At 33.2% G+C, this 14,624-nt stretch overlaps 2 protein-coding genes across 4 annotated transcripts in view; both read left to right on the forward strand.

Annotated features, from left to right (window-relative positions):
* LOC117603711 (nephrin) overlaps positions 1–8,735 on the forward strand; it is a 170,571-nt gene extending 161,836 nt beyond the window's left edge. For 2 of the 3 annotated variants that reach the window (XM_034323117.2, XM_034323119.2), the window contains 13 exons: positions 581–710; positions 1,153–1,361; positions 1,584–1,694; positions 1,966–2,172; positions 2,481–2,635; positions 2,910–3,054; positions 3,272–3,402; positions 4,042–4,201; positions 4,729–5,028; positions 5,374–5,673; positions 5,893–6,135; positions 6,243–6,403; positions 6,679–8,735. In XM_034323117.2, the coding sequence (XP_034179008.2) occupies positions 581–710; positions 1,153–1,361; positions 1,584–1,694; positions 1,966–2,172; positions 2,481–2,635; positions 2,910–3,054; positions 3,272–3,402; positions 4,042–4,201; positions 4,729–5,028; positions 5,374–5,673; positions 5,893–6,135; positions 6,243–6,403; positions 6,679–7,050 (2,624 nt within the window). In that variant the 3' untranslated portion in view covers positions 7,051–8,735. The remainder of the gene's footprint in view (positions 1–580; positions 711–1,152; positions 1,362–1,583; positions 1,695–1,965; positions 2,173–2,480; positions 2,636–2,909; positions 3,055–3,271; positions 3,403–4,041; positions 4,202–4,728; positions 5,029–5,373; positions 5,674–5,892; positions 6,136–6,242; positions 6,404–6,678) is intronic. The other variant, XM_034323118.2, reaches the window with a different exon arrangement.
* A 2,630-nt stretch (positions 8,736–11,365) lies between these two features.
* On the forward strand, positions 11,366–12,208 carry LOC117603835 (E3 ubiquitin-protein ligase RNF181-like). The gene is made up of 2 exons (XM_034323343.2): positions 11,366–11,866; positions 11,949–12,208. The coding sequence occupies exons 1-2, from the start codon at positions 11,561–11,563 to the stop codon at positions 12,081–12,083; spliced, it is 441 nt and encodes a 146-aa protein (XP_034179234.1). The 5' UTR covers positions 11,366–11,560; the 3' UTR covers positions 12,084–12,208.
* Positions 12,209–14,624: the final 2,416 nt, after the last annotated feature.

The following is a 14,624-nucleotide window of genomic DNA, read 5'->3' on the forward strand; positions in this document are numbered from 1 at the left end:
TTAAGAAGAAATAATAAATTTTTAATATTTTGTAATAAATCTTTCACCCCCTTATTGTTAGTCTATCTGGGGTTAAATATTTACAAAAATTTTTAATAAAAGTTGTAAAAAATTGAGAGAAAATAATGATAATATGTAGAGTTATTTTATGGAAAATAGTTATATCATATGTACCAGCTAAGGCTTACTATAATAACAAATGGAACATTTTCAATTATTAATATTAAATATAAGGATGTAAAATGGACATCGTTGCACCGTTCCCGAATTCTCTCTGCAAATTTAGTGGTACATGAATATACCGTCGCCAGATGCGACGCTGATACTAAGCTAACCATCTATGGTAATGCATAATTCACTTCCACACACCCTTTACGTACCCCTATACGGGTAATACAATTGTCCAATGTTCATCAACATAGGGATTTGCTTAACTCGGTTACAGCAATAAACGTCGGCACGATCTTATGAATTTCTAATTTTTAGTTTAGATTTAATTTATTTTGCAAAAAAATTTTTAACATTTCATGGTAAAAATTTGTACCGAACAGTATACTAATGATGATATTTTATGTTGCAGGACCAACCCTTGCAACCAGAGCAGTACTTCAGGGTACAGCAGAATTACCATGCGACATTACACCCCCACGACAAAATGATTCTGCAATTCTGGTTATATGGTACAGAGATGATATTACACCTATTTACAGGTGAGCATATATTAGATTATTAAGGTAATATTAGAAAACAATAGATTTAAAAAATGGATAATTAATTACATAATCAATTACATCAATTACATAATCTCCCAATACAGTAGACTCTCATTGTACTGCCACCCTTCCACATATTCTTTTTCATGATACGAAATACATATTTATGACGGTAAAAATTCAGGGAATTGAATGGAATAAGAGGAAATAAATAATAAACCTGATTGATATAATGAAACAAGCTAATTGTTTTCTTTCCTGTGTTAATCGATACTGACCTACTACGCTTATTAATTGAACGCGTAAATGCGAACAGTTTCCCGTTCAGCTTTTAATTATCACCTTCAACAGTACTTAAAATTCCCAGATAATAATATAATTAAATTAAGTAATATAATGTTATATTCTGAAAAATCAAAGGCATAACACTGTGTTTCAGTTATGATATAAGAGGCAAATATTCTGAAAAAGCTTCTCATTGGAAAGACAAAGATCATTTAAATGATCGAGCGTTCTTCAGAACAATCCCAGAACCAGCAGCATTAAATATCAATCATATCGAAGAAAAAGACGAAGGTGAATATAGATGTCGGGTAGATTTTGCTAAAAGCCCAACCAGAAATTCTAGGATTCATCTAACAGTAATAGGTTTGTATCACTCTAAATATACCTGTTATCAAAATTTGTAGAATAATTTTTTGTACTAAATTAATGCAATAAATTCAGAAGTGAATTTCTTTTTTTTATAATTATTATAAATTATATATTTTCTTATCAATTGAAATATATCAAAAGAGCATACTGCATAATGTTTACTATGACATAATATACACCATCTAAAATAGTTAATTAAAAAGAAAATTATTCCAGTACCACCCCATAAACCAAATATCATTGATGCACATGGGAAAACAGTGTCAACCATAGCAGGTCCATACGACGAAGGAGGTGACATGAAATTGCAGTGTCTGGTCACAGGGGGTGAGTTTAATTATTGTATTACACAAAGGCTTTGAAAGTATTTCCAAAAGTGCTTTCTGCAACAACAAAGCATCTCAGATAGCTAAAATACTATTAATTAATGCAAAAGTCAACGAAACTTGTTAAATTTGAAACTTTATTAGTGAAATGAAACGGATCCGAATTATGTCATTCACTTCGTACATTATGACAGAAGCAGCTCAATTTTTAGAACACAATCAAATATTATAGGTCATAGTTTAAATCTTAATAACTTCACGTTACTTTGTAGGTCGACCCGAGCCAAAAGTAAGATGGTGGCGTGGAGAGATGCTTCTTGATTCGAAAGACGAGCCTGGAGAATTTCCTTCTCTTCGTAGAAATACATTAATAATTCGAGAACTCTCCAGAGCTGATCTCCATGCAGTATTTACTTGCCAAGCATCTAACAACAATATCAGTCAACCTGTATCTGCCTCTGTTGCTATTGAAATGCATTGTAAGTTAATTAACATTGTCCAACACTTTATTTAAGCAATTTTTTTTTTAATTTTATACTTTGCTATACATCATTTAAAGCGTATTTTAATTCCCTACAAGTAATTATTAGGGTGCTTTGATCGAAAATTAATTAGTTCAAAAGATATCTTGGGGAGAGACAGGGAGAGACTCTAGGTCTCTCCCTAGAATAACTTTTTAACTATTGTGTTAATGAATTGTGTACTTCCTGAATTAGACACAATATTTTTATGGCATTTCCCCATAGTAATAAGTATAAAGTACTTTCACGTATTTCCTTCGTTTCAGTAAAACCACTGAGTGTAACGATATTAAGCAGTGAACATGCACCTCTAAGTGCTGATCGAAAGTACGAAATAAATTGTATGAGTGTTGGTTCAAGACCACCAGCTAAGTTATCGTGGTACATGGATGGAAAAAAGTTAAACAATTACACCGAGAAGGTATTTTCTTTTCTTCTTGTGCTGTATGGATTTTAAATTTCTAGCTATGAACAATTTTAACAAAAATATAAAGTATCGTATATTTTATTTTAGTTACCTTTTCAGTTTCTTTAGAAAAGAAGCTTAAAGCTTGCAATTATCAATAAATAATACTGCAGGTTTAATTAGTAAAATTAAAGATTCTTTGATAAAACAATGCATTATAATATAGTATAGTTTAATTTATTTATAATTACAATTTAATATATTTATGATTATTTTTCAATGTGTAAAGGTTTCTCAGGATGGTAACATGACTAGTTCTCTATTAACGTTCAAACCAACTTTACTTGACCATGACAAACGAATTACTTGCCGAGCAGAAAATCCTAAGGTTCATCGAGGTGTAGCGGAAGAGGAGTGGAAACTAAATGTTTTTTGTAAGTGTAGCATGAAACAATCTATCAGAAGAATACAGAACTTTTTACTAATTCTATTTTGTCACTAACAAATGAATACTGTTTCTCTTTCTCTTCAATTATATACATATGAAGCTTTTTTCTTTTTTTAATTTTGAAGATTTATTGCTTTTTTTTACAAAATGTTGCGTTATATTCGATTATATTACATTTAATGATTCATTCATCTTTTATCTAGTTGCACCAATTTTACATCTGGAGTTGGGGTCAAATATGAATCCAGACGACATCGAAGAAGGTGACGATGTGTACTTTGAATGCAAGGTGCATGCTAACCCCGATGCTTATAAAGTAGTATGGAAACACAATGTAAGTTTCAATAGAATATCATGTATTTAATACGTATTACTTAAAGGATATTTTAAAATTGTTTATGTATCAAGATTCATATCCTTCATATCCTGAGCTTGAATATCCCTAGCATATATACTTTTAAAATTGAAATTTATAGAAAATATTGAGTGTCTATAATGGAGTGACCGAATACTACATTTATATACAAAATTTTTGTTAATAAAAGCCTTATAGATTTAGCAATTTTAGGAAAAAAGACATTAGGAATTTTAATAGTTCAATTAGTTAATTGATAGCCTAATTTAAATACTCTTTAAAAACAACCATAGATTCTAAATCATCTTGTATATTAAAAATTACAATTTTATTATGATACTTTCATTTAATATCGCATACCCATTTTTTCGATGTCTAACTCTTTTTTTAATTTTTTTGCATATGTTAAAGAAGGAAATATCTCATTCCAAAAATATTGTTTATTCTTTTATTCATCTCATTAATTTCACTGTTTAATTATATAAGAATTTTTCTTTATTGTAGGGTATTGCAATTAATCTTGTCCTTTCAATTTCCATTCTTACCAAGTTCATTTCTACGAAGAATATTAATGAAAGTAGAAATGCAAATAAGAATTTGCCAATCTGATTATTCCAGGGAAACGTAATTCAAAATAATGCGAAAAATGGCGTGATAGTACAGCAATACGGTTTGGCTTTGAGGGAGGTCAATCGCTCTCAAGCCGGAAATTATACTTGTATCGCAAGCAATGTCGAAGGAGATGGTTACAGTAACAACGTGGAACTTAAAATTATGTGTAAGTTTTCATATTACGCATACGTCAATCATATTACGATTAAAAATGACAGATTACTTCAAGTAAATTAACTGTAATCTATTATTCCTACTTTAACTCTTGAACAGCGGAGCTTAGATCCATCGTGATCCAAACTTATAAAACGTATCTATACAAGGGTATTGATATAAAATTAAATATATAATTTAATGAGCAGTATAAAATTTAAAAAATTAAAATAATATGAATTACAAAATTAAATTAAAATCAGGGCTTTCTCCATGATCCGTTGATCGAGGCTTAAAATTACATACAATTACAATTTTTCTAAATGACGAAACTAAGTTATCTAACAAATTAATTATTGTACCTTCTTAAAAAATTAAAGTCATTCATTTTATGCTACTTTTGAAACTCACTGTACATGCATATTCAGTCGTACCGATGTAAGGATATAATTAGATTAATATTACAAAAATTGTACGAGTAAAATAAAATGATGAATGTGATTTATTTTAAAATTTTCACGAAGGCATTGATTTTACCAGATAAACCAATTTGCGTGCCGGATCAGAAACGGATCTACGGTGTAGCACGTCACGAAGATGCACGAGTAATTTGCAGGGTCGAGGCGTATCCTCCACCAGACAGCTTCCGCTGGACTTTTAATAATACAGAAGAGATGGTAGATGTGCCACAAGCAAGATATAAAAACTCTACACGACACACTCAAAGCGTTCTCACATATCGACCAGTCACAGAAATGGATTACGGGACTGTATTTTGCTGGGCAAGTAACACTGCTGGTCAGCAAAAGAATGCCTGTGTGTTTCACATCATTCCTGCGGGTATGTATCTGCATAAAATTCATCAAACGCTCAATAATTATTTTATAATTACGTCAATTAAATTCTTTTAAGTATTTTTAATAGACAATTGTTAATTAGAAATTTTCAAATATAGGAATCTGCATATTCTAATTCTTATTTCTACAAAAAAAAATATTTTCCTATGTCTCTAATATTTAATGTAGAAGATTTAAGACTTTGAAATTGCATCTTTGACTAAAGCCATTTTAATTTTAATAATTATTTTTGATAATTAATTTTTCCTTCGAAAAATGACTTAAACTAAAATTTGCTACAATGTCACTTCTGTAAAATTGTTAATTGTTCACAAATTATTATTTACAGGAAAACCTGAATCCCCGTATAATTGCACCTTGTCAAATCAAACAACGGAATCACTCTCGGTGGAATGTACTGCTGGCTTTGATGGTGGTCAACCTCAACATTTCCTTTTGGAAGTTTTTGATCAGCATACGGGAATGCTGCAAGCAAACCTCACATCCAAAGAAAATGCAGCCTTTACAGTACAAGGTTTAGAATCTGGCAAAGTTCTTAAAATGATCCTGTATGCTGTAAATGCAAAAGGAAGAAGTGAACCAACTCTTCTGGAAGGATTCACTTTGAAGGTTGCAGAAAAACAGACTGGTAAATCATACTATAAGTATATTTCATATCTCGTACATCTTATCTTAATTTGGCTATAATCAAGTTAATTCTTCTAAAAAAAATCTAAGAAAAGATATATGACTTCTTTAAACGATCTAATTAACTTAATAGAAATAAATAAAATATAAATATATACTTTGTATTGTATAATTTATACATTCACAATCCTAATATTATAACATAATTATATGAAAGTAGTACGTGTTCTGTTCACAGGTACTCCGGTACCTTTCGAGATCACCTCATTATTAGGCGTATTGGTCGGAGTGATTACCGCACTACTTTTGGTTACCCTCACTATCCTGGCAGCTATGAAAATTAGAAATGAAAGAAGAACTCAAAGACCAAATGACTTGCCGTTAAAGAAAGGAACAGCGCCAAGTTCCGAGGACCTTTACGATACTGACGACAGAAACCCTGACGTCGTGCCAGTAAATAAAGGTACAATGCTAGTTCAATAATGAGTAATGATTTTTTCTAAAACAGTAATTAATCATTTGTTTTATTAATTTAACTATATAAAGTAAGAGAAAATCTTAAATTAAAAGGTTCGGATTATCAATTAACGGGATCAATATCTGGCACACCTTTGGCTACACAAAACACCCCAGACGGACTTATCTCAACTTCACTTTCTATTCAGCAAGTGAATCATCTACAAGGGTTGTCGCCTTATTCACACGAGTACAATAATTATCCAACTTTGCCGGTAAGTTACTTTAAGTTTAATGCAAATATTCGAAAGATTGAATAAAAAATAAAAGAGATTTCTTTTTCAATTAGCAATTAAACAAATCCACTGAAAATAAGTCTTCAAACAAGCACTACGATAATCGATATCTTTATCTTTTGTTTTTCGTATACAGTACAAATTAAACACCCAATATTTAATCTTTTAAATTTAAAAATTAAAAATCCAGCTTCAATTTTCGCTGCATATATCTTGTTTGAAATTCCCTGTGTATTTCCTATGTTATTTTCCAGTTGTCAGGAGAGATAACGTACGCCGAATTGTGCCTGGCACGGCCAACAACCTTATCAACATTAGCGAACGACACGAAGTTAACGAGCATAAGCGGGATCGGCAGTTTAAGTACACTTCCGGCTTATGGAAGCGGAGTAATCGTAGGTGGTAAACCGTACACGAAAGAAGCGACGATCTATGCTTGCATAGATCACAACGCAAGACCACCAAAGGTTGATGTCTCTAATTCATCGTCGTGTGCATTAACGCCTTTGTCGACCAAAAGCACGTTCCAGGAGTTGAATGGTGCGGCAACGAATAATAAAAATCCCACGAGAGAAGTGGTCACCGTTCGTACGCCATTGATATCCACTCAAGAAAGTTGTGTATAGGGCTGCGATTTTGACGCGGTCAACGTTAATGAATATTATGTTTAATATGACGACAATGACACGCGTCTAGTTACTGTATGATGATGGTTTGATTAACCGTTTGTCCTACGATAAGACATATATGATCTTCGGTATGCGATAAGCGTGTAAGGTAGTCAAAAATGAGATTCAACGTCAGATGGACTGATCAATTTTAAATTAATCGGTAGCGAAGGGAATACAACGGAACAATGAGTTTTTTAAATATATCAATAATATAAAAATGAAGTGATAATAATATTAATTTTTTCATTTTTTCAAGGATATTGATTAATTTTACTTAAATTTCGTCGATAAGACTGATTTGAGTGTTTCACAACTGTTCATATATACATAAATATATATATAAACCTTGATATTTTTTAGTTAACAATGTCAATAAATGTTATACAATAAACTTGACAAGAATTTGCCAATGATTGATGTAGATATGGCATAATTATGTTTCACTGAATTAAGGTACCACCGTAATGTAAGAGTCTAGCAGGACAGCTAATTATGATTCAATAATTTAACTTTAAGACCTTTTGTGTATAATATTTGATATGTACACTATATGATACGAGTGATAATAAATTTTAATTTTTATCGATCTTTATTTAATATATATATATATATGTTCGTATGTGTCGAATATTATAACAAAATGTGTATACTGTACACAGAGAACATGATTAGAATACATGAAATATGTTTTCTAATTTTAGTTTATTTTGCTTACCCACACTTTGAGATTCATTTTTGTATGTGTACATATAATTTGTAAATATATTCAACATATCACATTTTACACATTTTTGTTTTAAGGGTGTCCCATGCAACTGGACTAAAAGACTGTTTTAAAATAGTAAAAGGTAGATGAAAATTAAATTAAATGGCATCGAATGAAAGTAGAAGTGATTTCAAACTCAATTTGAAATGCAATTTCATTTAAAAAATGTTTTTTGAATTTTGTACTTCTCTCGATGGCAGTCATTACATCTTATTATTCTCTACAAAAAATTATTACAGCACTTGGGTGGAAAATTCAGTAGTTTAAAAAATATCATAGGGAGAGACCACGAGGCTCTCTGTGTCTCTCCCTAAGATATCTTTTGAACCAATGAATTTTCAACCTAAGTACCTTAATACTTTTTTGTAAAGAATAAAACGACGCTTCGACTGACATATAGAAACTTTCACCATATTGAAATTATAGCTTGGCCCAGTTGCATGGGACTCTCTGTATGTATACCCACGTATAAGTTAATTTTGTATCTCGTATCTGCATAAAGAAAAGATTATTTAATCTTTATTATTTAGGTTCGTGTGTATACATTAATTCGCTCTGTATTTACACTAATTTTAAGATACTATACTTATTGCAAACATAATTAATAAATGCGTGATGTAAATATCGTTAAAGTATGAAAACTGATGAAAAAATAAAGAATAGAAATGTTTCATAGTCTTTTTTAAGGACGATATCTGAGGTATGAATTCTGAGTGGAAATTTCTGAAAATAAATCAGGATTTAAGTATGTATAAATTCGTAAGTATAACTAATTATGTAAAAAAGAATTCAATTTCAAATATCAAAAATATCAAATTGTATTGTAAATGTGTCAAATTTTATTCAGAGAAGAATATAATAAGGATATATAATATACAGGGTGTTTTAAAAAGTATTGTACACTTGAAATTAGATACAGATTTTAAGTTTCAAAAGAAATCAAAAAGTTCTTTATTATTTTGGAAACTAGAAAATTTCATTTTTAATAGCTTATATCTCAAAAGTGAAGCTGTAAATTATAAATTAATAAAAGACTTTGATGTATTCTCTTACTTAAAATTTGTAATTCTTGTGGATACAACCATTTTGAAATACCTTGTATAATAAGTAAGATTCACAAAAAGAAGGCATGTTTTATGATTCATTTTTTTTATTTAGTAACATCGCACAAAACATCGTATTATATGCACTCATTATCAATTTATATTTATTATTGTAATAAACACATACTTCCACGTTTATTTTAGTCACTAAGTTATTATGCAATCTTGAGTGTAAAACATTTATATATCAGAATTGCAAACGCGATTTTTTACTGCATCTATAATTTTTGTATTGAGTGCAATTGCCAACGTTCGTAAAAAAGAAACACATGTAAATACTGTAAATGCTCATAATAATAGAAAAACGTGATGTAATCTATTATATCAGCGACTAATTATTTAAACTACTGAAATTTATCAATGCTTTCTACCATTTATGTATTTTAGCATTTGTTTATATACTTTTCATTTATTATTTTACTAATTTATTTATTATTTCACCTCTATTTGTGGGCCTCACGGGGACCATCCACCCAAGTCATTTATTATTTTACCCCTCCTCACGGGCCTCAGCTCACCCTTTCCAGTCATTTATTATATCTTTTGTCTTTGAAGGCCTCGCGAGGCTCAATCCCCCTGTTTTTTTTTTTTTTTTTTTTTTTTTTACGTGGTGGAAATCTTCAGAAAGACACCTCCAGTCCCTCTGGGGAGGGGCCGGAGGTAGTGTGGGATTTTTACCCACTAAAACCACCACGGTGGCCTGCATTAGGACTATAGGGAGGGTCTGACCTCTGACCCTCCCACATGTGCCAAACTCCGCCGACATCAGGGGCCACACCTGATGCCGGCACTCCTTGGGCCGCGTGCAGTGGAGACCGGGGCCCCAGCCCCGGCCCTCTGCAGCCCTGCGACCCCGCTTCAGGCGGGGCTCAACCCTATATCCCTTATATTCCTGCATCCCTTACATATCGGCATCCCGTACATTCCTGCACCCTTTACAACTCTGCATCCCTTACATCCCTGCATCCCGTACATTCCTGCACCCTTTACATCCCTGCATCTCTTGTATCCCTGCAACCCTTATAATAAATATAATAATATATTATGGAAACTATTTCCGGCCACCAGTTCGATTAAAGGTAAGTAAAGGTAAGTAATGGTAAGTAAAATTGTACAAATTTAGTTCCTTTTTCCGCCACCAGAGGGCGCTGATTCGAGGTCGAGATTTTAGTTCACATTTTTGCCGCCAGAGGGCCAAAAATGGTGCCTGGTTTAGTTCCTTTTTCCAAAACCAGATGGCGCTGTTCGGATGTCGAGATTTTAGTTCACATTTTTACCGCCAGAGGGCCAAAAATGGTGCCTGGTTTAGTTCCTTTTTCCGAAACCAGATGGCGCTGATCGGGCGTCGAGATTTTAGTTCACATTTTTGCCGCCAGAGGGCCAAAAATGGTGCATGGTTTAGTTCCTTTTTCCGAAACCAGATGGCGCTGATTGGACATCGAAATTTTAGTTCGCATTTTTCCCGCTAGAGGGCCAAAATTTCGGTATGATTTAGTTCCTTTTTCCGCCATCAGAGGGCGCTGATTCGAAATATTGCAACATTTAGTTACTTTTTATTAGTTATAAAGAGATACAGAAATGTAAGAGATGGACAGATATAAAGGATGCAGCGATGTAAAGGATACAGAGATGTAAAGGATTCGGAGATGTGAGGAGTACAGAGATATAAGGAATGCGGGGATATAATAAAAGCGGGTATGTAGGCGATGCTGATATGTGAGGGATGCAGAGATGTTAAGGATATAGGAATTTAAAGAATGTCTATGTATAAGGGATGCAGTTCGTTTATCTAGGTCTTATATTTTGCTATCCGTTTTTATATTTCACTTGTCGGTATTATCTACCGTCGGTATAATTGGCGTCGATAAAGTACGCGACAATTATACCGACGGTAGATGTAATAGCCTATAGAAAGTCTATGGTTCGTGTATTTTCGCTATAGGATCCCTGACACTCATGATGCCATGCAGAGAGAGTCAACGGTGCTTCGGGGTTCCAAGCACCCCATGGTGGAATGAGGTCGGTAGCTCCATCAGTGCTTGGTGTCCCTGACATCCCAGGATGAAATGAGGCCCGTACATAGAGGGCACAAGTATAATAACCGTCCTCTAATTTCTTTCCAACAATTTGAGCAATTTTAAATTTCGAGGGAGCAAGTAGGAAGCAATTTTTTAAGATATAAATTGTTAAGTTAGTTAATAACTAACCAACTTTTCTTCAGTGGGACGCCTTGCCTGCTCGTGGTTGTAAGTACTTACTTATTTATTACTTACTTGAAATAATGGTTTGAATTGTAGAGTGCGCAACAGAGCAACTGATAAAAGTCGGTATTTCAGACCGTGAGACACGAATTCTTGTTTGTTTGGTAGTCTATCTCACATCTCCTCTGTGGTAAAACTATCTTGAGTGTTATTATTCCTAGGTTTAACCAAAAAGTGCTGAAAACGTGTGACTTGAAGTTTTAGAATGATTGACAGGTAAAGTGAGTGGTCATAAAACAAGGTTAGACTGATAGATAAAAGAATATTGGAAAAATAAGCATAGCAACGATCTGGTGTTGAGATAGAAGTGTCATTCTAAGGATTGTGTCTAAAAAATGTCAGATTATTTTGAAGAAATGGGTTGGACACCGTTGAGAGATGGTGAAGCACCAAATCATTTAATACAAATGGCTAGATTGTTACGAGATTTTGGTATGTGGGATTTGTTAGGACAAACAACCAGGTTACCACCACCTGCGTCAAAATCTGCAATTGAAAATTTACAAGAGATCGAAATTGGTGCATCAGATTCAAAACAGTGTCCTGTCTGTTTGAAAGATTTTGAGACAGGAATATTTGCGAAACGTATGCCTTGTAAACATATTTTTCATCAAGAATGTATAATACCGTGGTTAGAAAAGGTATCAATTCCTGCTAGTCATTCTTATCAGATTTTGTAAACAAACCACTACTCGCTCGATAAAAAGAAATTCTTAATTACAGACAAATTCGTGTCCGCTCTGCAGATACCAGTTACCAACAGATGATGAAGACTATGAGATGTACAGAAAGGAAAAGCAACGTGCAATTGATAGGGAAAAAGATCTCGAAACTTTACACAATTCAATGTTTCTATAGAAATATATGTATATTTGTTTATAAACATGTGTTCCATTTTTTAACATTAATCCTCCATTATCGTTAAATTATCATATTTATTATTATCAAGAGTCTTGTAAAAATGTATATGAATGAAATTCAACGGAATTTGTGTTTTATTTTTAAAACATGGTTGTTAATAACTAATTGCATGAAAAGGTGTATTTATAGAATTTGAAATGACTTTCTAATAAAATATGGATTATTTTTATTTTGAAATGCAATGGTTGTTATTTTATTATTGATACGTGTTATTATATAAGAGAACAAGGGTGAAGAGTGAAGAAATAAATATCTGCCAAGGGAGGCCTTGGTCCATAAAGAAGAGTAAAATAATAAATAGTTAGGGAGCAGTTATTAATTAATAACTGAAAGGGGTGGCTTTGGCCTATAAAGAGGGATAAAATTATATAAATAACTGGGAAAAGTGAAATAAAAGGGGTCCTCGGCCGAAGCCCAGAACAGGGATACAATCATAAAATTTATTCTCTTTCGATGAGCTTATTTAATAAGCATAGAAAATAAATAAAGTAAATTAAATAAAATCCGGAAAGAACTTTTCGACACTTTTATGTTTCGCTCGCTTGTGTTCCCCCTTTTAGTCGCCTCTTACGACAAGCAGGGGTTACCGTGGCCGTATTCTAAGCCCCCCCGAGCCACAGGGAGATGGCATACGGACCTGATATCATTTCGGGGTGCTAGGAACCCCGAAGCACCGGTGATGCCCTTTGCATAACGATCTGAAATCATCTTGGGGTGTTAGGGACCCCTGATCGCGGGTGATACGCTTTGCATACTGACATTTTAGTAGCCGGGGTATCAGGGACCCCGGTGCATCGGTGGCGCACTCTGCATACCGACCTGATGTCATCTTGGGATGTCAGGGACCCCGAAGCATTCTCTCTATATACCGATGTATCATCCTGGGGTGTTAGGGACCCCAAGCGCCTGTGATCCTGTTTCCATACCGACATAACATCATCTTGGGGTGTTGGGGACCCCGATGCAGCGGGGCCACTGACACCCCGGATGCTATAATGTGAATACGCAGAGTAACACCGGTGCTCAGGGGTTCCTAACACCCCAGAATGATATCAGGTCAGTGTTCAGAGAGCGTCACTGGCGCTTCGGGGTCCCTGACACCCCGAATGCCATAATATATACCGTTTTATATATATAAGATTGAAATTTAGTTATATACTATATATTATAGCACAGTTCTAAATTTTAAATCTTCCAAAATACCATAGTTGATAAAGGAAAGGAATAAACTGAATCTAACTTGCACTATGCAGTGGAATAATTTATTTAAACATAATTACTCTGAGAAATGTAAAAGATACTTAAGAGAAGGATAAACTTTTAAACATAAAATTAATGGTACTCTTATGTAAATAGAGATTGTAAATTTAAGAAGTTAAACAATATTGAAGAGAAGAAATGCTTAAACAATTTTACAAATTAAAAAAATAGAAACCAATTAAACAATAACGATTATAACAATAACTGACTGCTAGTCTATAATACTTTAATAAAATAAATCAGGGGCCCAACTTAGGTATCAGGTGTAATCTAGGAATTGTCGATTAAAAATGCCATTCTTTATTAATAGGAAATAATGTTTATTATACAGTGTACATATTTATTAACTTCATTTATTTTATTTCTGTTATAAATTTTATATTAATAATTGTATTATGCTTTGCCGAGCGACGAATGCCTTGATCAGTGTGCGCTTAATCTATAACAATCTCCGTAAAAAGTATAGAAACTTCTGCTTTTTTTATTTTGTTCGTTTGTTTATTTTCCTTTCCACCTACCGCCCCTTAATCTTCGTCCCGTCAACCCTTTCTACCCACCCACCCCAAACCCCGTTCGACATTGATCACCGTGAGTTATACCACCAAAGAGTATCGCCAAAATATGTTGCGCTGAAAACGGCATAATCGTTCGGCATATACAAATAATAGTACTGTCAAAGTTAAAGTAATTGGCGGATTATTCATTTTTCTTCCACTTTGTTCATTTCTTTTTTTTTTTCTCTGACCCGGTGACGGCTTTTCATTTCGCGTTCGAAATGGCACGTCTCCGCCGCCACTGCCGCCGCCATCGCAACACTGCAGTCGCGTGTCATTATCATTTTTTTTTTTTTTTCAAAATTTTCTCCCCTTCGAAATACTTCACCCTAGGATTAGTATCTGTGTTATCAATTATCTTTATAATATGCGTAATAATATAAATAATGTCGTTAATATAGCTATAATGATTACCGTTTTTTTTTTTTTTCATTTAATGATAAACTATCTGAATGGTACATTCTCTTTGCTAATGGCCATGTCCGTTATAGCTAAATTTATGTAGTCTGTATGCGAGCTCCGAATGGGATAAGGTACGTCGTACAGAGAACTTTTCGGCTCGGCGTAGTTTCATTTTTGTTTTGTTCTTTTTTTTTCCTTTGATTAAAGAAGAATCAATGAAAGTAAGAATGAAAATTAGAAAAGGAAAAGAAAAAAAAAAGAA

Source organism: Osmia lignaria, chromosome 11, assembly GCF_051020975.1.
Source record: "Osmia lignaria lignaria isolate PbOS001 chromosome 11, iyOsmLign1, whole genome shotgun sequence".
Classification (NCBI taxonomy): Eukaryota; Metazoa; Arthropoda; class Insecta; order Hymenoptera; family Megachilidae; genus Osmia; species Osmia lignaria.

What these genes read in the sequence shown, in the direction of transcription:
- LOC117603835 (XM_034323343.2), top strand. Translation starts at nt 11,561, where the DNA reads ATGTCAGATTATTTTGAAGAAATGGGTTGGACACCGTTGAGAGATGGT. An exon ending in TAATACCGTGGTTAGAAAAG is followed by an intron (nt 11,867 to 11,948) that starts GTATCAATTCCT and finishes TCTTAATTACAG; the next exon opens with ACAAATTCGTGTCCGCTCTG.